The sequence below is a fragment of the Trichosurus vulpecula genome, chromosome 2, assembly GCF_011100635.1.
Source record: "Trichosurus vulpecula isolate mTriVul1 chromosome 2, mTriVul1.pri, whole genome shotgun sequence".
Classification (NCBI taxonomy): Eukaryota; Metazoa; Chordata; class Mammalia; order Diprotodontia; family Phalangeridae; genus Trichosurus; species Trichosurus vulpecula.
The window spans coordinates 95,377,675-95,403,044 of NC_050574.1; the positions used below are offsets into that span (position 1 = coordinate 95,377,675).

General features: G+C 40.2%; 1 protein-coding gene across 2 annotated transcripts in view; it reads left to right on the plus strand.

Moving 5' to 3' along the window:
• Window positions 1-18,614, plus strand: part of SLC25A15 (solute carrier family 25 member 15) — a 42,459-nt gene extending 23,845 nt beyond the window's left edge. For both annotated transcript variants that reach the window (XM_036744688.1, XM_036744687.1), the window contains exons 4-7: window positions 5,330-5,467; window positions 9,813-9,982; window positions 14,424-14,582; window positions 17,119-18,614. In XM_036744688.1, the coding sequence (XP_036600583.1) occupies window positions 5,330-5,467; window positions 9,813-9,982; window positions 14,424-14,582; window positions 17,119-17,243 (592 nt within the window). In that variant the 3' untranslated portion in view covers window positions 17,244-18,614. The remainder of the gene's footprint in view (window positions 1-5,329; window positions 5,468-9,812; window positions 9,983-14,423; window positions 14,583-17,118) is intronic.
• Window positions 18,615-25,370: the final 6,756 nt, after the last annotated feature.

The following is a 25,370-nucleotide window of genomic DNA, read 5'->3' on the forward strand; positions in this document are numbered from 1 at the left end:
CCAAATTAATTTATTTATTCTGTGCCATATCAATAATATTACCAAAGAATTATTTTATGGAGATAGAAAAAAATTCCTTTCGAGAGAAACAGAAGGTCAAGAATATCAAGGGAATCAAGGAAAGGAAGTGAAGGGGTGGGGCTTAGAGTAGCAGATCTCAAATTATATTACAAATTGGTAATTACCAAAACAATTTGGTACTGCATAAGAAATAGAGTGGTTGACCAATGGAATAGATTAGGTACACAATATACAGAAGTAATTGAGCACAGTAACCTAATGTTTGATCAACCCAAAGATCCCAGCTCTTGGAACAAGAACCCACTATTTGACAAAAAACTGTTGGGAAAACTGGAAAACAGTATGGCAGAAACTAGGTACAGACCAGTGTCTCAAACTGTATACCAAGCTAAGCTCAAAATGGGTCCATGATTTAAAGGGTGATATGAGCAAATTAGGGGAGGATGGAAAAAATTACCTGTCAGATCTATTGATATGGAAAGACTTCATGACCAGCAAGAGACAGAGAGGTTCCCAGAAAGTAAAATGGATAATTTTGATTACATAAAATTAAAAAGTTTTTGCACAAAATCAATGTAGGCAAAGTTAGAAGAAAAGCAGGAAACTGGGGGGAAAATTTTTTTTACTGCAGGTTTCTCTGGTAAAGGTCTCATCTCTGAAATATATGTAGAGAACTGAGTGAAATTTATCAAAAGAAGAGCCATTCCATAGTTGATAAATGGCCAGATGGACAGGCAGAGGAAGAAAAGCTATCAATATTCATATAAAACATGTTCTTTATTACCAATAATTATGGAAATGCAAATTAAAACAACTCTGACGTACCACCTCACACCTATCATATTGGCTAAGATGAGAGGAACAGGAAAATGACAAATGCTGGAGGGGATGTGGGAAAATAGGTTAAGTAGTGCACTGTTGGTGGAGCTGAGAACTGGTCCAGCCATACTGGAAAACAAGTTGGAATTATGCCCAAAGATCTATAAAACTATGCATAATATTTGACTCAGCAGTACCAGTACCAGGTCTATAGCCCAAGGAGATCAAAGAAAAAGGAAATGACCCATATTTACAAGAATATTTATAGCAGCTCTTTTTGCGGTGGCAAAGAATTGGGAATTGAAGGGATGCTCATCAATCAGGAAATGACTGAATAAGTTGTAGCATATGATTACGATGTTATATGATGTGATGTATACTATTGTGCCATAAGAAATGAAGGGGATGGTTTCAGAAAAACCTGGGATGACATATGAGGTGATGCCAAGTGCAGTGAGCAGAACCAGAACAGTGTACACAGTAACAGCAATATAAGGATATTCAACTGTGAAAGACTTTTTAACTCTGATCGATACTGTGATCCACCACAGTTCCAAATGATTGATGAAAAAATGCTATCCACCAACAGTTAGATAACTGATGGACTCAGATTGCAGATGGCAGCAAATTTTTTCTCCTTTATTTTTCTGGCTTTTTATATCCCTGGAACATAGTTAATGAAAAACTATATTTTGCCTGACTTCATATGTATAATAGGCATCATATTTTTTGCCTTTTCAATGGCAGGGGGAGGGAGGGTAAGAATTTGGAACTGAAAATAATGATGATAAAAAAGAAATAATGTGTGAGATGAACAGAGAAGCATGTAATGATCTACATGAACTGATGAAGAATGAAGTAAGCAGAGTCAAGAAAGGCAGTATACACAATGACTAGAAAAATCTAAGTGGAAAGAATAACCACGCAGCAAAGAATAAAAAATGAATGTAGCAAAATTATAAAAACCAAGCATGATTCAAGTGAAGAGATATGAGAGCACACCCCCAGCTGACCCCTTCATGGAAGCAGGAGGTCCACAGGTGGTACACATTGCATATGTTTTCTGATTTTCAAAATGTATTGATTTTTTTTAGATTTACAAAATACTAGTTATTATATGGGATGGCTCTGGGGAAGTAAGAAGGATATTGGGGAAAACTATGATGATAAAAAAAGAAAAGACATCAATAAAATCTTACTTAAAAATAATACCAGTGGGAGTAGTGGGGTCAGGGAGGGTTGGACATGACTGAAATGACAACAGCAAACAACCACCAGCAGGACCTAGGTCACTGGGTTGTTGTAAGGCTCAGATGAGATAGTGTATGTAAAGTAAGCCTTAGAGTGGGAATACACACATTTATTATTGCTCATTTTGCTTTATTACTCCTTATTATTTGCTTAATAGCAATAATTGCCTATTGCTATTATCATCTTCGCTGGAGTGTCGTTCCTTGAGGGCAGAGACTGTGTTTCCTTTTTTCTATTTCAAGGTCCTTTCTAGCGCAATGCTTTGGACGTAGCAAATATTTTTTATTAAATGACCCGGCTAGTTTTGCTGCTCACATACTCAACAAGCATTTATTAAGCACTCACTGTGTGTCAGGCACTTTACTAAGAGCCGGTATACAGAGAAAGAAAGAAACATGATGTCAAGAAACTCATATTCTAATGGAGGAGACAGTGCACACAACTGCATGTAGGTATATGTGTGTGTGTGTACATACATGTGTATGTAGATACATATCCATCTATCTACATATATATAAATATGCATATGTACATATACATATATTTATATCTGAGGGTAGAGGGAAGAGAGAGAGAAAGAAAATGAATATGAAAGGTTGGAAGATCATTGTAGTGGGGAAAGGAAGAGAGAGAAAGAAAATGAATATGAAAGGTTGGAAGATCATTGTAGTGCGGAAAGGAAGAGAGAGAGAAAGAAAATGAATATGAAAGGTTGGAAGATCATTGTAGTGGGGAAAGGAAGAGAGGGAAAGAAAATGAATATGAAAGGTTGGAAGGTCATTGTAGTGTGGAAGGCTGAAGTAGTGAAGCACACCTAAAAAGGATAAGTGCCAGAGGTGGAGGGGTGGGATGGACAAAGGGGGAAGATAACTGGTGGGCAGGATCATGGTCAATAGTGCAGGCTGGAGAGGAATGAAGACATCTTTGACCTGGGTCTTAAATTGGACGTTCTGGGAGGAACCAGTCAAACAGAATATTGGAGCCTCCAAGGCAGAGGTTACTTCCAGCGTGAGAACTAGTCCAAGGGTCGAGTGAGCTTCTAAGGTGAAGAAGATTCTGTGGCCTGGTGAACAAAGTCCTGTGGAGATGAGATAGCAGTGAATGTGAGGAAGAGAGATTTCTTTCCAGATAACTCCAGCCCTCCCATCCCCCTTCCCCCAGTTCTTGGACCTTACCTCCTAAAATTCTTGTGTTCATTCTTTATATCTTCAATATATACTTAAATTTTTTTAAAATTTCTTTTATTTTGAACTTAGACACTGCACCCCTAAAAAAGCATTTTCACATATACAGCAGATCACGAAGACTGTTTATGAAACCATGATCTCTGTTTTCAGAGTATTTTTTAAAATATGTAATAAATTCCACATATTACTTTCAAAAGTATTCTTTTTGTCAGGGTATCTTTCTGAACTTCATTTTGACGTCTTCTATGCATTTTTAAAAAGGTTTCAATGGTCTTCATTTGGGGGGACATCAGTATTGCTAGCCATTGTCTACCTCTCTACCCCCAGTCAATAAATATTTTTTGTGTGTTCATGGGTAAGGTCCTCTATGGCAAGGACTCTTTCATTTTTGTCTCTATGCCTAGCTTAGCTCAATGTTTGGTATGTAGTAGGTGCTGAATAAATGCTTGTTGAATGATTGGGTTTTAGATCCTGGCTCTGTAGAACCTTAGATAAGTCACTTAAACTTTTCTGGGCTTCCACTTGTTTCTCTGTAAGATGAAGGGAAAAGTGAACTTTAACTTATCTTTTCCCATGTTATGGACCCCTTTGGCAGTCTGGCGGAGCCAAATGAGCTCTTCTCAGCATAACAGTTTTAAATGAATAAACTAATAATAACCGCAATAACACAGTTGTTTTAATGTTTACAAAGCACTTTGCATGTGTTTTCTCATCTAATCCTCACATCTTTGGGAGGTAGTTGACATTTAAAGATGAGGAAAGTGAGTTCAAGTGACTTCCTCAGTGTCATACAACCAATAAGTGTCTGAAGTAGAATTTGAACTCAGGCCTTCCTGACTTCAGACCAACCCTGTGTCCAATATGCCACCTAGCTGCGTACATCAGATTACAAAGAAAAGCAAATACATTAAACAGAGTTATTAAGGCTAAAAAAAAAAGCCCAGTTCACCCCAGATTAAGAACCCCTAGTCTACAGGCAAATCAGTAGAGAAATGGGAATCAACATAGCACACAAAAGACACCACTCTGGTGCAGGCTGTCCTCCCCCCATGCCTAGATTATTGTAATAACCTGCTGGTGGGTCTGCCTGCATCCAGTCTACCTTCCATTTAGCCACTAAAGTGATTTTCCTAAGTCAAAGTCTGATCATGTCACCTCCATACTCAACAGACTCCAGCAGCTTCCTCCTGCTTCTGAGAACAAATACTAAATGCTCTGTTTGGCATTCAAAGCCCTGGCCTCCTCTGACTTTCCAGCCTTCTTACGCCTTAGTCCCCAGCATGCACTCTTCAATCCAGTGACACTGTCCTCCTGGCTGTTCCACAAACAAGACACTCCATCTTGTGGCTCCGGACATTTTTTCTTTCTCTCCTTCACGCCTGGAACACTCTCCCTCCCCTGCTCCAACCACCTATCTCTCTGGCTTCTTTAAGTCCCAGCTAAAATCCCACCTTCTACAAGACACATTCCTTAACCCCTCTTAAATCCAGTGCTTTTCCCTCTTTTATTTCCTGTTTAATCTGTGTATATTTGTTTTCATATTGCCTCCCCTATTAGATTGTCAGCTCCATGAGGGCAGGGTCTGTCTTTTGCCTCTTTTTGCATCTCCAGCGCTGGACAAAGTACCTCCTGCTTAATAAATGTTTATTCATTGCCCAAGTCCCAACTCCAGGCCCAGCACACTATCTATCCACTGCACCTCCTCACTGCCCCAACAGAATATATTACAAATAGGGATAACATAAGGACCCGACCAGTGGATTTCGTTGATATGGGGAGCCCCCTGTGAGAAAATTTCCTCGACTTGTAGGTCAGTCCCTTCTTCGCAATTTATGGTTTAGGAAGTTGCCTAGAGCAACCCAGAGGTTGTGACTTGCTTGGGATCACACAGATAGATGTGTGTGTCAGAGGAGGATCTGAACCCAGATTTTCTAGACTCTAAGTTCAATTCTCTAATCACCTATTCCATACTGTCAACTGCAAATAGTAGGTGCTTAATAAATGTTTGTGGGCAAATGCATTGATTGATGTTCTGTTGTGTTCTCATTCAGCGATGTGCAGAACGCGGCTGCTGGCTCTTTTGCTTCTGCTTTTGCTGCCCTGGTGCTGTGCCCCACAGAGCTGGTGAAGTGTCGACTACAGACCATGTATGAAATGCAGACATCAGGGAAGATAGCAGAAGGCCAGAAGTAAGTTCCGTTAGTGCAGATCCACAGCACTCCCTTGTCACCTTGGGGGGTCTTGTGCACTGGATGCTCTGTATGCTGGTGGGAAGGAGGGTGAAAGTCTCTGGAGTTTGCTGCAAATATATTGAATCGAAGAGTGAATGTTAAACACAGAAACAAGCCTACTTTATCCTAATTTACCCACTCTAAAATACATCTATTTATTTAGAGAGCACCAGCTTTCTCTCAGTGAGATTTATAGAAACAACCTTATTTTCTGTATTCTTTAAGATATTTAATCTGCCTTGATACTAGAAAAAGCTTAGACCAGGGCTGGGGAACCTGCAGCCTTGAGGCTGTTACATGTGGCCCTCTAGGTCCTCAAGTATGTGTCTCTTTGACCAAATCCAAATTTCACAGAATAGATCCCCTTAATAAAAGTTGGACTCAGTCAAAAGACCACATTCAAGGACCTAGAAAGCCACATGTGGCCTTGGGTCAGAAGGTTCCCCACCCCCAGCTTAGACATTCTCAAGAATTTAAGATGTTTTTAAAGAAAGTAATTTAAGGTGCTATAGAAGAAGGTATTGATGAGAATGACTGATAAAAAAGAAAAAGAAAATAAAAGTAATTTCTTCAAATTACTTGAATTTCAAGGTAATTATTTTTAAAAAGTGATTTAAATAATTCAGCCAGAAGAATAGCCTATTCTTTCCCCTTATATGTAATATTGGGGGGCCATCTCCAGTCATCCTGCTCTATATCTTGCCACTGGACCCAGATGGCTGTGGAGGAGAAAGTGAGGCTGGTGACTTTGCACAACACTGCCTCACTTAAATCTAATTCACTTGCACATCATGGCATCACCCTCCTGATGTCGTGGTCCTCTTCTAGAACAAAGGACGGACAACAACAATGTAATATTAAACAACATACCAAAAAAAAAGAAAAATGGGAATGTTGGGTGACAGGAATTGAAATCGTTTGTATCTTGGAAGAGAAATTTCCCAACCATGAAAGGTTACAGAGCCTTGGGACTAGTTGTTGCTTTATCTTTGCTATTGGTCCCCAGAACATCTTTGGACAAATCATGTAAGTCTCTTGTTAGAGTTTCCCTTTCTAAAACAGAACTGATTTTGACTTTCTGGCTATACTGGAGAGAGCTGGCAAATGAGCTAATGTCTGGTTAATCCCTTTGAACTTCTCAAAGGAAGACATCAGATACAAGTTATGTTAATTGTCTTGCCCTCCCCATCCTCCCCCACCCAGGTCCTCAGGTGGCTTGAGTTTGAGTCCCATCTATTGCCAGAGAGTGAAGTGAGAGGTGAATTATTATTTACTACTTGGTAAATGGCCTCTCCCCAGTCCTTAATCCAGAAAAGAAACAAGGCTCCTTACAATAACTGTAGACCAATGTCCCTAATGAACACTGATGCCAAAATGGGAAGTGAAAATATGGCAAGGAGGCTACAACAACATATCAAAAAAAAATTATACATTATGACCAGGTTGGATTTGTACCAGGAACATAGGATTGGTTCAGTATTGAGAAAGTATCAGTGCAAAGGAACATTCAGAGGATTTTGGCATTTAGAGCTGGGTACATCTAGTCCAGTCCAGGTCTTCTGACATCAAATCTGGTGTCCTTGCCACTACAGCAGAAACTGTTTTTATGACAGTGCTGTTTCCACATCCTGGCCTGGCAGAATGCTTTGTAGATGTGCTTACAACGAGCAGCTCTACTCAAGTGCTTTCTCTGCTTCTCTTCTTCATTCGTCTTTAATAAAGTAACTCAATTTCTACTTGGCATCATGGGATAGAGACAGAGTCTTAAGATCAAGAACACCTGGATTCAAGTCCCACTTCTGACACATACTGGCTGTGCAACCTGGGGCAAAGCCACCGGCATCTCAGTGTTTTAGGCAACTCCAGGCTTTTAAGTTGTGGAGAAGACACTGACCTGCACTGGCAGAGGGAGTTTCCTCACCTGGGAGTTCTTTATACCAGATGCACTCCTCATCCCTCTATGCTTTTTTTAGTACAGGAGAGTTTAGCTGTAGCTCCCTGATGTCAAACTCAAATAGCGGGCAGCATATTAACTTAGAAAACCACAAATTAACATTGCCTGTGTTATATGATACTTTTGTATTATATTTTTATTTGTTTTAGTAAGCATTTCTATATGTTCCATATTTTATATATATTTCCACATATTCTATATATATGTATACGTGTGTGTGTATATATACACACTATATATGTATGTATGTATACACACATATATGTATATATCTATGTGTACACACACACACAGAGACACATACACACACGGAGAAGGTTGTAGCAATTGGGATTAAGTAACTTGCCCAGGATCACATCGTTAGTAATCCCAATTATATTTTAATCTGGTTCCATCAGCTGCTGGGAAGTTTTGCAGGCTGCTTGAGGCCAGCAAGCCTTGAGTTTGACACCTTTGTGGTAGCTGATCTTTTGAACTGCCTACAAGTAACATTTACCCTTCAGTTTAACTCTTTTCTCCTTATTTTAGTCATCTAGCAACCTGAACAAAATTCACTTGCTACCCGCCAAAACACAAGGTGTAGAAAGGAAAATTGAGGAGGTAGGAATAAGATAACTTTTAAAAAAGCTTTATAAGATTCTAATTCTTACTAATCCACCACAAAAAGGCTGTGTGAAGAATGGGCTTGTCTGTTGTGAACTTTAAGGATAAACTGTGCATTGGACCGAAATTGAATTGAGGTAATATTCTGATTTGCCTTTGTCCATTTCTAGAGGCAAAGATTTAGCGGGGAGAGGGCAGGGAAGAGACGGAGTTATGTATTTAGATGGCTAAGTGCTTATGTAGTTCTGAGGCTGGAGTATCACAAGCCCTGTCTTGCTATCTATCAGGAGAACAAACCTGTACTTGGAAGAAAAGAATGGTGAGCTTGGTCTAAAAAACCTCAAGGTTAGATGTAAGCTAGATTCATCTTGTTTATGTTCTAAAGGAAAGGCTATTCCTGTCTGGGGCTGCAACAGAAGCAAATGCCGGAAAGCCCAGTGGGATAGTGGCACATATATGGCATTTAGAATCAGAGAACCTGGCTTCTAATCTCAGCTCTGCTTCTTAGTGGACCTGTGACTGGGCAAGTTATTTAACTTTTCTGGGCCTCTGCTGATAAGTGACTAGGTTGGACTAGATGACCTCTAAGGCCCTTTCCAGTTTTAAATCTATGGTCTTGTGTTTCTAGGTAGGCTGTGAGGGGAATTTAAGCACAGGGAAGCCTAGGGCGGAGCTGGCGACCAGAGCCAGATTGTTATGTCTTTGGGAAATGTTTAACAAAGTAAATAAAAATACAATACGACATAGACAGTGTTAATTTGTGGTTTTCTAAAGCAAGGATCTGTTTCCCTTTCAGTGTGTTACTGTTGGCCTAGGGAGTTTAGGGCCCCCTCCTCTGGGACCGAGGAGATTTAATTATGTTATGCTGATATAGAATTGCTGTCATATATATTCTCTTTCCTTTTTGTCAATTTTATTCTTATCCAACTCTTCATGGCTCCATTTTGGTTTTTATTGTCAAATACTGGAGTGGTTTGCCATTTCCTTCTTTGGGTCATTTTACAGATGAAGAAACTAAGACAAATAAGGTTAAATGACTTGCCCAGGGTCACCCAATAAGTGTCTGAGACCAGATTTGAATTCAGGAAGATGAATCTTCCTGACTCCAGGCCTGACACACTATCTGCTGTCCCACCTAGCTGCCCCTTCTTTGTCACAAAATCTTAGAAAATACACTCTTGTTACCTAGAGGGAGAAGGCTGACTGGAAGGTGACTAGCAGAAAGAAGAGGCTAAGAATGGGATGCATTAGAAGAATAACCAGCCAGATTATTCTACCAGTTAGGTAGGGGGACAGCTAATTAGGGCTGAGGCACAATCTTTAGATCTTTGAATTCAAAGGGCCAAGTGAAGTCCAGGAGCTCTCACAACTCCTACCTCGGGAGTAGGGATCAGGGAAATTTAGTCAGAATTGCAAAGGGCAAGAACCCTGGGTCTGAAGGTCAAGTTCCTTTTTTCACTCTGCCCAGGAGGAAGAATTAGAGGACCAGAAAGCTAGCAGAGAGATACCTCCAGAGCTGGGGTCCTGAATCCTTCCTAGGTTCTGAGAAAGGAATTTATTCAGAGATGACGGATGATTATTCTGACTGATACAAAACCAGTTTCTTTATTTCTAGAAGACAGCCAGAAACCTTAATGGATTAGGCCTGTGCTACCACACAGAATTGGTAATGGATAGTTTTGGGGCCACTCTCTTATTCCTTCATCATTTGCAAGCTAATATGTATTATGTTGTCTTTTCTCCCAGTACAGTATGGTCAGTAGTAAAGGGCATTCTTCGAAAGGATGGCCCTCTGGGTTTCTACCATGGACTCTCCAGCACTTTACTTAGGGAAGTACCTGGATATTTCTTCTTCTTTGGTGGCTATGAACTAAGCCGATCATTTTTTGCATCAGGAAGATCAAAAGATGAATTAGGTACGTACTTCATTTTTTAAAAAAAATTTTATTTCATTTATTTATTTAATGTTTTTATGATTTAGTAGTTTTAGTTTTCAACATTGATTTCCACAAGATTTTGAGTTACAAATTTTCTCCCCATTTCTACCCACCCCCCACTCCAAGGTGGCACATATTCTGATTGGCTCATTCCCCAGTGCGCCCTCCCTTCCGTCATCCCACTCCCTGCCATCCCTGTTCCCCTTACTATCTTGTAGAGCAGGATAGATTTCTGTACCCCATTTTCCATATATCTTATTTCCCAGCTACATGTAAAAACAACTTGTTTTTTGAGCATTTGTTTTTAGAACTTTGAGTTTCAAATTCTCTCTCTTCTTCCCTCCCCACCCACCCTCCTTGAGAAGGCAAGCAATTCAACATAGGCCACACATGTATCATTATGCAAAGCACTTCCATAATAGTCATATTGTGAAAGACTATATTTCCCTCCCTCCTATCCTGTCCCCTTTTATTCAGTTTTCTCCCTTGACCCTGTTCCTTTTCAAAAGTGTTTGCTTTTGATTACCTCCTCTCCGTATCTGCCCTTCCTTCCATCATCCCCCTCCCCATCCCCTTTCCCCTACTTTTCTGTGGGGTAAGATACCCAATCGAGCGTGTATGCTATTCCCTCCTTAAATCAAAACGGATGAGAACAAGATTCACTCATTCCCTTTCACCTGCCTCCTCTTCCCTCCCAACAGAACTGCTTTTTCTTGCCACTTTTATGTGAGATAATTTACCCCATTCTATCTCTCCCTTTCTCCTTCTCCCAATATATTCCTCTCTCACCCCTTAATTTTATTTTTTTTAGATATTATCCCTTCATATTCAACTCACCCTATGCCTTCTGTCTATATATATGTATATTTCCTTCAACTACACTAATACTGATAAAGGTCTCATGAATTACATGCATCATCTTTCCATGTAGGAATGTAAACAAAATAGTTCAAATTTAGTAAGTCCCTTATGATTTCTCTTTCTTGTTTACCTTTACATGCTTCTCTTGATTCTTGTATTTGAAAGTCAAATTTTCTATTCAGCTCTGGTCTTTTCATTGAGAAAGCTTGAAAGTCCTCTATTTTATTGACAATCCCTATTTTGCCTTGGAGCATGATACTCAGTTTTGCTGGGTAGGTGATTCTTGGTTTTAATCCTAGCTCCTTTGACCTCCAGAATATTATATTCTATGCCCTTTGATCTCTTAATGTAGAAGCTGCTAGATCTTGTATTATCCTGATTATGTTTCCACAATACTCAAATTGTTTCTTTCTAGCTGCTTGCAGTATTTTCTCCTTGACTTGGGAGCTCTGGAATTTGGTGACAATATACCTAAGACTTTTCTTTTTGGGTTCTATTTGAGGAGGTGATATGTGGATTCTTTCAATTTCTATTTTACTCTCTGGTTCCAGAATCTCAGGGAAGTTTTCCTTGATAATTTCTTGAAAGATGATATCTAGGCTCCTTTTTTGATCATGGCTTTCAGGTAGTCCAATAATTTTTAAATTATCTCTCCTGGATCTATTTTCCAAGTCAGTCATTTTTCCAATGAGATATTTCACATTGTCTTCCATTTTTTCATTCTTTTGGTTCTGTTTTATAATTTCTTGATTTCTCATAAAGTCATTACCTTCCACTTGCTCCATTCTAATTTTTAAGGTGGTATTTTCTTCAGTGGTCTTTTGGACCTCCTTTTCCGTTTGGCTAATTCTGTCTTTCAAGGCATTCTTCTCCTCATTGGCTTTTTGGAGCTCTTTTGCCATTTGAATTCGTCTATTTTTTAAGGTGTTATTTTCTTCAGTATTTTTTTGGGTCTCCTTTAGCAAGTCAATGACTTGTTTTTCATGGTTTACTCACATCCTTCTCATTTCTCTTCCCAATTTTTCCTCTACTTCTCTAACTTGCTTTTCCAAATCCTTTTTGAGCTCTTCCATGGCCTGAAACCAATTCATATTTTTCTTGGAGGCTTTTGATGTAGGTTCTTTGACTTTGTTGACTTCTTCTGGCTGTATGTTTTGATCTTCTTCGTCACCAAAAAAAGATTCTATAGTCTGAGCCCTTTTATGTTTCCTGTTCATGTTCCCAGCCAACTACTTGACCTTTGAGCTTTTTGTCAGGGTATGACTGCTTGTAAAGTAGAGAGTACTTTGTCCCAAGCTTTAGGAGCCTTGTGTTGCTGTTTTCAGAGCTACTTCTACTCCACACTCACCACAAGCTCTGTCACACTGCAAGCTCTGCCTCCCCCAAGAACCACCAACCAGGACTGTGACCCAGACCCAAGCAGGGCAAAGCAAGAGAACTCTGCCTCTGTGCCAGCAAAGCAATCCTTACACTCCTGCTCTGATCCGCTGCTTGATTCCTCCCACCGTGTGGGCCAGGGACTCCAGAAGCAGCTGACTGTTGAGCTCTGGAGCAGCTATAGGAGCTTCTTGCTGCTGCCGCCATGCCATCTCCACCACCCCCTGGGCTGGGGCTAGACTTCGCACTTCTCTCACCCAGGTCCTGCAGTTTTCCAACTAACCTGCTCTGTGGTCTTTGGAGTTTGTGGATTGAGAAGTCTGGCAACTGCCACAGCTCAGTGATTCAGGGCCCTAAGGCCTGCTTTGCCCCACTCCCGGTCTGGTTTGCCCTGGCGTGGCTCACGCTGGGCTTCACTCTGCTCCCAGCATGGTGCAAATAGACCCTTCCCAGTGACCATCCAGGCCGTCTTAGGCTGGAGACTTGTTTTCCTCTGTTATTTCATGGGTTCTGTAGCTCTAGAATTTTTTCAGAGTCATTTTTTACAGGTATTTGGAGAGATTTCGGGGAGAGCTTAAACGAGTCCCTGTTTTCCAGCCACCATCTTGGCTCTGCCCCTCATGTACTTCATTTTTTGAACAGATCACAGACAGTTGCATGTCCTTTGATTTATGCCAGTGTGGTCACCAAAGTTATGCTATACCTTCAACACAATCCAGGCATCCATGAGATATGGTATGGTGGCTTTGGACAAAAACAAAGCATGTATTGGCGATGTTCTTCGTTTTGTCCTAAGGTTGGGTAAACCTCTGCTTGGTAGATGTTTGAAAGATTCATTCTAAGTCACTTTCCTCAGTATAACATTTCCTCATTAACTTAGTTAAGCTTTCTGGGGGTTGAGTGTCTATTTGAGGAAGGGGAGAAATGGAGAAAATATTGGCATGAGATTTCTATGTGGTAGAAAAATAACCTTGGGAAGAACTTCAGTATCAAGTTATAAAAAGTCCTAGATAATGCAAGATTTGATGAGTCCATTGAAGTCATCCCCCAGATTAGTATGATCACCCTGATGTGCGTGGATGCTTGACTAGATCCTTACTTTTCCTAGGGAACAAAGTGTGTGTCTTCTCATCTTTTCTATGGTTAGGACAACTCTTCTTTTTTGTTGTTTGTTTTTGGGACAGCAAGGTCAATTTATTTTAAATTTTAATTTTCAGTTCCAAATTCTCTCCTTCCCTCTACCAGCTTCCCCATCCACCAAGGAAGCAAGAAATATGATGCCCATTTTATGTATGAAGTCATTTAAGACTTATCTCCACATTAGCCATGTTGTGGTGGGGCAGGTAGGGGAAGAAAAAAAAATAAAATAAAAATTAAGGTTCGGTACTCAGTCCATCAATTCTCTGCCTGAAGTGGATGGCATTTTTCATGGTGAGTTCTTTGGAAATATTGGGGATCATGGTATTGATCAAAGTAACTAAGTCTTTCACATTTGATTTTCATTAGGATATTGCTGTTACTGTGTACAGTTTAGTCTAACCCTTCTTGAGCTTACATGGCTATTGTCTTTTAATCAAAAGTGTCAGGGGTGGGGAACCTGCAGCCTTGAGGCACATGTGGCCCTCTAGGTCCTCAAGTGCAGCCCTTCGATTTGGTCCAAACTTCAAGTCAAAGGGCCTCACTTGAGGACTTAGAGGTTCACATGTGGCCTCAAGGCCACAGGTTCCTCACTCCTGGATTAGGGCCTTTGAGGAGAAAGGATGAATTATAGGACTTGGGGGAGGTGGTGACAAATTAAAGCTTTATTTCCTGTTAGATGTTTTTGGGAAGATTTGGTTGCATTATTCCGCTTTCCCCAGTCTCCAGGACAAAGTAGTTATGTTATAAGGCTGTGGTGAAGAACTGTGTAGAACAAGAGCTTTCAAATGAACTTGGGGCTTCTTGTCCTGAAAGGTGCAAGGAAAGCCAATGGTCCAGGAACTAGAAATAATTTGTGCTTCTGGCTGTTGGTGACAGGGTGACATTTGTCCCTTTAAGAATCCCCTCCTGGGATTGTATTCTTTAGCGTAAGATTTTTTTTTTTGAGAAACTCTCATTGGCGATCTTTCCCAGGTGTTGAGATGATGCTATCGGTTGCCCTGTACTTGTGGTAAAATGGTGTTTTTATGGCTTTCCTTTTTAGGACCCATCCCTTTGATGTTAAGTGGTGGCTTTGGAGGCATCTGCCTCTGGATTGCTGTGTATCCAGTGGACTGTATCAAATCGAGGATCCAAGTTCTTTCCATGTCTGGAAAACAAGCTGGCTTCTTGGGGACATTTGCAAGTGTTCTGAAAAATGAAGGTGGGTCTGTGAATGTGAAAAATAGAAAGCAGAGCTTGTGTGGTGGCTGGCGCTACCTGATGCTTCCAGAGTTCCTTTTAAAAATATTTTGGCTGAGGGCTAGACTTTGATGGGGGAATTCAAACCACCACCCTCTTTTTTCTCTTGATCTGCACCTTTTTTCTTGATCTATAAGCTCCTTGAGGGCAGGGATTATTACATTTTTTTGTTTTTGTATCCCTAGCTCTTAACACAGTGCCTGGCACATAGTAGGTACTTAATAAATGCTGGTTGATGATTTGATAGACATGATTGATTATCAGCATTGTAGCTATTGCCGCACTCATTTGCCCTTGTTACATTCCCTCTTTGTTGTCTCAAATTTATCCACTAGGAGCAGTTCTAAAACTCACACTGCAGAACCTTGAGCCTGTTTGTCTCAGTTTGCTTAACACCTGAGTGGTCAGAGGGCTTTGGTTGGCATAAAGACTTTGAGTTAACATGTCCCATTGTATCTAGACAGGTTCTTACACAGCTTTTCTTTGTTTTTTGAGGAGGGAGGGCAGGGCAATTGGGTGGCTTGCCCAAGGTCACACAGCTAATAAGTGTGTTAAGTGTCTGAGGCTGGATTCGAACTCCAGTCCTCCTGACTCCAGGGCCAGTGCTCTACTCATGGTGCCGCCTAGCTGCTCCCTACAGCTTTTTGAGTGATAATCAATTTCAAGTCCCTTAAAAATGACAGGGAACATTAGTGACCATGACTTTTCTATAACTGGCCATGTACAGATGTTTAATATTGAAGAAAACCTGTTTATCACTAGTGCATTGGAACAATCAGAGGGATTAGGGACCCTTTTGAGAAAAGGAAGTTCAGTTGTGGGACCAGTGCTGGGGATGGAGAAGCAGATGTTTGCAATTCCTTGACCCCTAGAGGTTAAGAGTGTCAGGATTTAGCACCAGGGCTGTTATTTGGTCCTTGGAGGTTGAGAGGTTAGCCTGGGTGCAGAGGGGAATGATGGCGGAAAAAGCTTAAACAGAGTATTTGCTTTGTTGTTGTTGTTGAGGCATGTTCAACTCTTCATGAGCCCTTTGGGGGGTTTCTTGGCTAAGATACTGGAGTGGTTTGCGATTTCCTTCTCCAGCTTATTTTACAGATGAGGCCACTAAGGCAAATAAGATTAAGTGACTTGCCCAGTTTCACGCAGCTAGTGAAGTGTCTGAGGCTGGATTTGAGCTCAAGAAGATGAATCTTCCTGACTGCAGGCCTAACACTCTATTCACTGTGCCACCTAGCAGCCTGAGTATTTGCTACTCCCAGAATATTCAGGTTGTATCCACAAAGCCTAAAAAAAGTGGGAGCTTGGAAAGAATGAGTATACAGTAAGTTTGGGAAGAGGGGATTGAATGAATGTATTTGAGGGAGTGAATCAGGGAGAACCAAGGCAACTTCAGCCAGAATGAGCTGAGAGGCTATAAGGGTTCAAAGCAGATATCCAGGTCCTAGTATCACTTTCCCTGAACCGCCCCCCCCCCATTCCCACCCCCAAAACACAGCATAAATATCAGTCAAGAAAACAGTAATGAAAAGCTGTATGTCAGATACTGTATCATATAACATAGTGAGCACTTTCTGAACTCTTCCTTAGTTCTGTTTTGGGAAGTTAGTGCCAAGGGGAGCACATTGTGACCTCGGACATAAAGTATGATTAATACTAATTTTCAGGATTATTAAAATCTTTACGTGGGTCCTTGTAAGTATGAAAGGATTGAAAAAAAATAACCTCCCGAGTACTCTTCTTTTGAGTTCAGGAGGCCAGTACTCATCCTTCCAGCAAACATCCTTTGTACCATTTGCCACTTGGCAATTCAGTTGGGTTTTGCGTTTTGATTTCAAATGAACAAGAGATATGCAGAGTTTGAGTATTGGCTGTCCAGAAGAGGGCACTTGAAAATATATGTTTTGTTCACTCTGCAAGGCCCTGTACACATTTATGATATCGGTCACTCATTGTCAGTTCTGAGTGCTTTTTGTTAACGTTCTCTCCAACACTGCCCAGATGGTTTGTTACATGAGCACTGGTATCACAGTTACCTCAAGGGTGTAATGAAGTTGCCTGTAACTTCTGTTAGTATGGTTGGAGGAAACCATTGGCTTCACCTGTAATTGTTGTTTTGTATACATTTATAGGCATTTTTAGCAGAGAAATAGCATGATGTAATGGATAGTCAACCTTGAAACCAGGAAGACTTGGGTTCAAGTCCCATTTCTGATACATACTGCCATTGTGCCTTTTGGTCTGTCACTTAACTCTTTAGTGCCCTGGGCAGGTCTCTAAGACTTTAAATTGTAGAGAAGGTGCTGACCTGCCTTTGGAGATGATGGAGTTCCCTCATCCAGGGTGGTTCCCATATCACTGAAAGCACAGGCTCTGTCCCCTGTTACTATCTCAAAAAAATTATTTTTAACCATAATTTGTACTTCCATGTCTTACCATATAGAATTTCATATTCATCATTAAAATGCCAAATGATTTTTTTGTTTTGTTTTGTCTTGTAGGGATAGGGGCCTTATATTCTGGACTGAAACCTACTTTGATTCGAGCTTTCCCTGCCAATGGGTCCCTGTTTTTGGCATATGAATACAGTAGGAAGCTGATGATGAGCCAATTTGAAGCCTATTAAAGTGTCTTGATGGAAGTGGAACTGGATCAAAAGACTGCTGCTTTCCATCTCTAGGTTTCACTGAGTATGGAGACCAACATAGAATTGTTCTAACTTCATAGGACTTTTTCCCTCCTCTTCCCACCTCCACCTTTCCCCAAAGAACCTAAATTATCCATCTACTAGTTTCTACTAGTGTTTTTATGAGAAAGTTCTATCTCTTCTTCTAACCAGGAATACACCTAGTGAGATTTAAAGTCTCTCCAGTAAACCTGTTGTGAAAATGGCTTCAGCTGGGTTTGTGGAGACTCTTGGCATCCCCCTGTCTGTCCTTGTCTTTGGAGTGTGGATAGCGTAAGGGCCTGAAGTGAAGGATGTAGTTTGGCTTCTTGTCTTTAACTTAGACTTCACCAGGAAAGACCTAGGGTTGATTATGTGTTATTATAGCATTAAAAGTAGATCAGAAGAAGGTGTAATTACTTAAATAACACATTGAATTTAAGGCTTCCTTTTCAAAAGTACCTATTGAGATATTCTGAGCAGTCAGTTTGTAACAAAATTTTCTTTGTCTCTGGTGAAACAGACCTATCTCTCCTCCAGAATTTAATGGAGAAGCTTATGGCTTCCAAATTGGTGTGGTTTCCATATTTCTGATATTGGGTAAGTTTCAGAGTTACTATTTCCCCAGAAAATCCATTAAGATAGTCTTACCTGAAGTAGCCCCAGTGGGGCAAGCTTCCACCCTGATGTTATGCAGGTAAATATGCAGGTCTGAGATCAAATCATCCCAAATCCAATGACAATCTCATTGGCACTCACGTCCCTATTTCTTTTAGATCCCCTCCTCAGAAAAAAATCTTCATGTTTGTTTGCTTGGATTGAGTTGAATGAGCTCATGGGGAAGTGCTGGAGTGCTAGACTGAAGAGACAGCTCTTGAACTTCTGGTCTTTACTTACTGTACAGGGCTATTTGAATTTTAAGGCAGCATAGTATATTCTGAAAATGTGGGTTGCAACCCCATATGGTGTCATAAAAAATTTGGCAACAGTAAAAGGTTTCTGAGTGTGCAACAACCAAAAATTAATTAAAAACCAGGTGAAAACCCCTGAGGTGTTTCTGCCTGTGTGGGGGGTTCACTGCTCAGTCACATAAATAGCACTGGATAGAAAGATAAGCTCTCCAGAGTGAGTAATGTCGATGTTAACACATCCCGAAGTTCACATAAAGGTGTATATGTTACCATCTCATTTTTTAAGTTGTTTGATCTTTTTGAAATTTGTCCCAGAAAATGACTGAATTTTGGAAATGGTGCTTAATGATTTCTGATTTTTGATGTGTATGTGATGTGAATATAAAATTGCAAAATTGATTTCTATAAGCCATAAGAAAAATAATCTCATTACTTTGTCATAGGGGTATGTGTGTGTGTGCGTGTGTGTGTGCGCGTGTGTGTGCGTGTGTGTGTGTGTGTGCACGCGTGTGTGTGCGTGTGTGTGTGCGCGCGCGTGTGCATAAAATCACAGTAAGTTTATCTTAAAGGACTAACCTGGGTTCTTGCTAATGGGCTGTTTTTTGTCTTTCACCTAATGCTCATTGTGATAGCTAAATTTTTTTTTAACACATTCATTGTGTGCACAGAATTGGGTGGGTGGAGGGACTGCCACTCATAAGTGACTTATCAACCAACATGCGAAGATGAAACCAAGGACCACACAGTCTATACTTGGATGCTTTAGGATGTTTCCTTGCTGATAATCATAAATCCTTATTTTAGCTCCTTCCCTAACACTATTTTTGTTATTTTTTTAAACAATGACAAAATCTCCCTTAAAAATGGGTGATTAGCAATAACTGTCTCTACCAGAAGATTTGAAAATTCTGCCTTAAAAATGCTGATTTCTTCCATTTTAATAATACTTATGAAGCTATCTCCACCCCTACATTTCTAGCACTAACTAGAGACAAGCATGTAGGAGAAGTAGCGATTTTGCTAAAATTAGACAAGCTGCTATTAGGTTTGGTGATGATTTTCTAGGGTAGGGCTCAAGCTACCTGAGAGGCTGCAGACTGATTGGTCTTAGCCTCCCTCTCAATCAGGGCATCCTAACCTGGGGTCCCTTAACCTCACAGATAGATTTTAGAGGTCCATGAACTTGGGTGGGAAAAATAATACATTTTTATTTTCATTAACCTCTAACAGAAATTTAGCATTTGTTTTAATTTTTATCTTAGATTAAATCATTAGTTTGGATCTACTTTCTGATTCTGTGAAGGGGTGTATAGGCTTTATCAGAAAGGGATGCCAAAGGGATCCAGGACACACAATAAAGGGAACCCCTGTTCAGAGGGAATATTTTGGCATTTCTCTTAAAATTATTCATCATTGTATTTTGACTGAGGTAGAGAAAAGAAACAAAATGCACAAAATGCCTACCTTATCCCCTCTCAAATGAATCTTGCTAACAATGATCTTCCTGCCCCTGTGGACCTGGTCTAATCTCCTGCCATTAACCCTGCCCTCAGCCTAGCCTTTCTGCAGAGCACATTTTCTTTCTAATTCAGCAGGAGTCATTTGAAGTACCGTGGGTGGAGCTGTAAGCTAACCAAGTCAGAACAGAACTTCCGTGGAATCTAGTTGATGAATTTGTGTTCAACTTTGTAGTACAATTGGCACCATTTAACATGGTTTGGTTTTTTTTTCCAAGAAGAGTCTAACTTCAAATACCGTGTTTAAAGACTGGTATTTCAATCATTAAATCATTTCCCTAATACATGAATATATTATATTATTTGAGTATTGCTGTCTGACAAATTTCCTTCCCTCCCTCCCTCCCTGCCTCTTTCCTTCCTTCCTTTCCTCCCTCCTTCTTTCCTTCTTTCCTTCCCTCCTTCCTTCCCTTCTTCCCTCACGTCTGTGCCCTAAAAAATTTCTTCCACCCTTATACCTGACCAGAAATGTGATTAAATGTGAGTGTGGTAATATTCCGAAGTGCTGGCTTGATTTCAGGGAGTTCCTGTTAAGCAAAATTTCATCATAATATTTTTTACCATATAAAATCTGGAAAAAATACACATTTATTGCACTTGAAACTAAACAATAGAATTTTTTTTCTTCTTGCTAGATGTAATGTCACTGATTTCTGGCAATGTGAACAAGACACACACATATATACATATGTGTATGTGTACACATACATACATGTATATATGTGTGTGTACACATACATGTATGTATATGTGTGTAGACACATACATACATGTATATATGTGTATGTGTACACATACATACATGTATGTATATATATGTGTGTATATATGTGACTTGAAAGTAGTTTTAGGAGCTAGAACATGCAAGGTTGTATATGTGCATATAAATCTGTTCGTCTTATTTTAATCATCATCCTTCCATCCTCTATATAGCAAATCTTTCCTTCTATTCTACCTCCCCTGGATTTTTTCCCTTTGTCAACAACCCTGCTCAGGTCCCCTGTATGGTTAAAATAGAACAACACAAAATAAAAAAAATGACCACTGTTCCATTTCCTTTTTCACTGTCAAACTTCTCAAAAAGAGTATTCTTAAAAGTTTTTCTATAATCCTTGCCTCCACATCACTGCCTATTCACTCCACACCTTAAAATCTATTCTCATCCTACCCAGCTCCTGACACTACTCTCAAAGTCACCAATGATCAATGGCGTTCAGCTCAACGGCATTCTGGTGTGTCCTCTCTGACCCTTGTCGTAACTCTCTCCTTTGCCTTCTCTGACTTCATACTTTCATGGATCTTCTTTTCTTATTCTGATCTCTCCTTTTCTACTCCTGACCCTGAATATTCGTGTATATATAAATACATACACATACACACACGAGGAAGAATCCGGTTTCTCTCTTGATAGCACATTCTACTATTTTTGGGTAGCTCCAACTATTAGATAGCTAGAAAATACTGACCTTACATCAAGGCCAAATATGCCTCTGTAGATTCTTATGTCTCCTTTGAGGTCAAGTAGAACAGCACCCCCAACCCCTGCCCCCACATGCACTTAATAGATTTTATTTTTTCCAGTAACATGTAAAGATAGTTTTCAACATTCATTTCTGTAAGATATTGAGTTCCAAATTTTTCTCCTACCCTCCCTTTCTTCCCTCTTCCCCAAGACAGCAAGCAATCAAGCAGAACAGTTTTAACCTATTTCCACATTTAGCAAGTGCAGTGTCAGATTTTATATGCTTGGGCTCAAAGTTACTGCAAACAGTGACTACAGCTATGAAATTAAGACACTTGCTCCTTGGAAGGAATGCTATGGCAAATCTGGTCAGCATACTAAAAAGCAGAGATCACCTTGATGACAAAGGTCTGTATAGTCAAAGCTATGGTTTTTCCAGTGGTAATATATGGTAGTGAGAGTTGGACTATAAGGAATGATGAATGCCACAGATTGACACTTTCAAATTGTGTTGCCAGAGAATCCCTTGCACAGAATGGAGGTCAAATCAGTCAATACTTAAAGAAATTAATTCAGGCTATTCATTGGAAGGTCACATACTAAAGCTGAAGCTTAATTACTTTGGCCACATAGTAAGAAAGATGACTCATTGGAAAAGACCTTGATGTTGGGAAAGATTGAAGGCAAAAGGAAAAAAGAGGGCAAAGGGTGAGATGGCCAGATACTGTCATGAAAGCAACGAACGTGAGCTTGGACAGTCGTCAGGAGATAGTGGAGGGTAGAAGGCCTTGGTATGTTATGGTCCACGGGGTCCTGAAGAGTTGAACACAACGAAACACCAACACCAACGATAAAACCAAACCCTCTGCTACCTCCCCTTGCCACCAGGGTCTTTGCGAGGCTGAACATCCCCATTTTCTTCACTTCATATGGCATAAACTTGAGGTCCTTCACCATCCTGGTGGATCTCCTTTGGACACTTCAATTTAATTACCCATGTCTTTACTAAATTATGGCCCCTGAAACTGAACATAATACTCTAGATGTGATCTGACCAGGGCTGGATTTGCATCCAGGTTTTACTGATTCTAAGCTCAGTGCTATATCTATTCTGACAGACCACCTCTCAGCACAGCAAACTAATGGAAATAGAGGATATTTTCCATAGCGTCCTTCCTTTGAACCTGTGAGTAACAGCACTGGAATATTCTTGGAAAGTCTACCTCTTAATACAGCCCCAAGATTACATTTGCCTTTTTGGTTGCCATCTCACACTATTAAATAAGTTCAAATTCCACTAAAACTATCAGGTCTCTTTCAAATAATCCTCTCTGATGATTTTTTTTGAACTGAAGTGTAAGACTTTGCATTCATTCTAATTGAATTTCAACATAGTTGATGATCTAGGCAGGGGTGGGGAACCTGTAGCCTCCAGGCCACATGTGATCTTCTAGGTCCTCATGTGCAGCCTTTTGACTGAGTCCAATTTTTACAGAACAAATCCTTTTATTAAAGGGACTTGTTCTGTGAGGTTTAGATTCAGTCAAAGGGCTGCACTTGAGGACCTAGAGGGACACTTGTGACCTCAAGGCTGCAGGTTCCACACCCCTGTGACCTAGTCCAATAGCTTGGCCTGTTGAAATCTTTTTGAAAAGCATGCCATCCCTGCCTTTATTCAGGTAATTAGTGTTAAGCTGCATGGGGTCAAGCACAGACCTCTGGGGCACATTACTGGAGACCTACTTCCAAGTTGCACTATCCACGATAGAGTGGAAAGTGCTGGACTTGGATTCCAAGAGCCTTGTCATTTCCCAGCTTTTACAAAGATCTCTGAATTGTCTCATTCGACCAGTATGAAATCCAACTAATTGTCTGGTTTACAGCACATCATCTTTTTTCACAAGAAGAACATGAGATGCTTTGTGAAATGCTTCAATAAAATAGATCTATTGGTAAACATTTATTAAGTAGCTACTATGTGCCAGGCACTATTCTAAGCACTGGAGCTACAAAGAGAGGCAAAGGATTCCCTACTCATAAGGAAGTCACAATGTAATGGAGACAATAAGCACATAGATATGTAAAAACAAGCTCTCTGTGTGTGAGAGAGAGTACTAAAATCCAGAGAGCTTGGGAAAGGCTTCCTATAAAAGATGGGATATTTGTTGGGACTTAAAGGAAGTCAGGTAAGCTAGGAGGCAGAGATGAGGAGGGAGAGCATTCCAGGAATGGGAAACTTGAGAGATGAAGTGTCTTGTTTGTGATACAGTAAGGGGATTAATGTCACTGAATTGAATACTGGGGATGGGGAGTAAGGTAGGGGAATATTAGAAAGGTAGGAGGGGGCTAGGTTATGAAGATTTTTGAATGCCACAGGATTCTATATTTGATCCTGGAAGTGACAGGGAGTGAGGTTACACATTTTAAGACACAAAGATGGAATGACAATATGTTATGCTCAGATAAACGAATTTCAGGGTTTATGAACATGGAAGTGGAACATTTATGGCTGATGGGAAAGTCAGGGGAATGACCATCAGTGTGTAACTGAGGATAAGTGGAGGCATAGGTCATGGGAACTGGATAGATTGAGGAACTACGAAGTTAAAGTATTTGATGTATAGCATCAATATGTGTGTTAAGTCCTCTAGAATGAGAGCAGGAGTTGAGATGTAGGGAAAGATTGTGAGTTGGGTACTGAACTCATTGAGGAAGGAAGGAGAATACTCTGGGCATTGATAACAGCCTCCAGGATCTGCACTGGGTGATAAATCTGGATAGCATGAACCTCAAAGGAAGACAGGTTGTTCAGTGATGGTAGTAGAGGGAGTCTGGAGGGAACAGAGTGGAGCAAGAAATATTTCAACTTGCCCACGGTGATGTCAGGTCAGGGAGGATGGAAAAAGACTAGCCAGTATTGGAGAGAGTTGTAAGGGAAGCAATGTCCTCAGAACAGAGTCAGATCTCAGTAAGTTCTAGAAGATGGGAAGAATTTGAAAAAAGAAAGAGGTTTAAGATAAAAGGAAGTTGTTAACTCTGGAGCAAGCATTCCTTTTACTAGGTTAGGAACTCTGTGAAGAAAGGGATCACATCTTTTTCTTCTGTTGTATCTCACAGTAAGTGCTCATTTCTCATTGAAGGAGTAAAAATTAATTCCTTGCTTGGTGTTACCATTGACAGATTCCTCAGAATCACCTGTTAGCGAGTTTTTTAAGAGAATCATTTTAGTCAATTTGTTTTTAGCAAGTACCCTAGCTTAATTGGTAGTGAAAAAGATTGAACACTGCTTGTATGAAGACTTGGATCAATTAAATTGGAAGAAAATGACTGAAAGAAAATTAAGACATACGAAGTCAAAAGCAAAGTAGATCAATGACCTGTCATTGGCAAAAATGGCGCAGTGTCCTGGCATGAGGGAAAATAAATCTAAATTGTAGTTTAATTTCTCACTCTAAAGAAGCAAGATTTAGATCATAGATCATAGCTTTGGTCCTGGAAGGGAACTTTGGGGTTAGTTCAGTACTGTCAGATGAAGAAACAGAAAAGCGGAGAAGTTAAGCAATTGACTCAAGTTTACACAGTGAGAATTGCTCAGGGTAGGGTTTAGATTTACTCTTTCTCTCACATTTTCATCTAAGTAATGATAATCAAAATAATAGCCCTTACATAATGTTTTAAGACTTGTTAAGCTCTTTAAATATGTTAACTCGTTTAATCCTAACAATCCTAGGAGATGAGTGCGGATTTTTTTGTTGCTCAGTCATGTATGACTCTTCCTGACCCCATTTGGAATTTTCTTGGCGAAGATACTGGAGTGGTTTGCCATTTCCTTTTCCAGATCATTTTACCAATGAGGAAACGGAGACAAACAGGGTTAAGTGACTTGCCCAGGGTCACACAGCTAGAAAGTATCTGAGGCCAGGTTTGAACTCAGAAAGATGAGTCTTCCTGACTCCAGGCCTGCCATTTTATCTACTGTGCCTCCTTAGCTGCCCTAGTGCTACTATAATCCTCATTTGTTTTGGAAGTCAGGAACGTTTTAATTATAATTTACATTTATTCCCCCTGAATAAATGGGTACCTCCCCTGAACAGAGTACAGGAGAAAGTACTATAATACTCATTTTAAAGAAAAAAAAATGTAGAGGCACAGAGGTTAAGTGACATGTATTAGGACCTATTCACATCCATACTTCAAG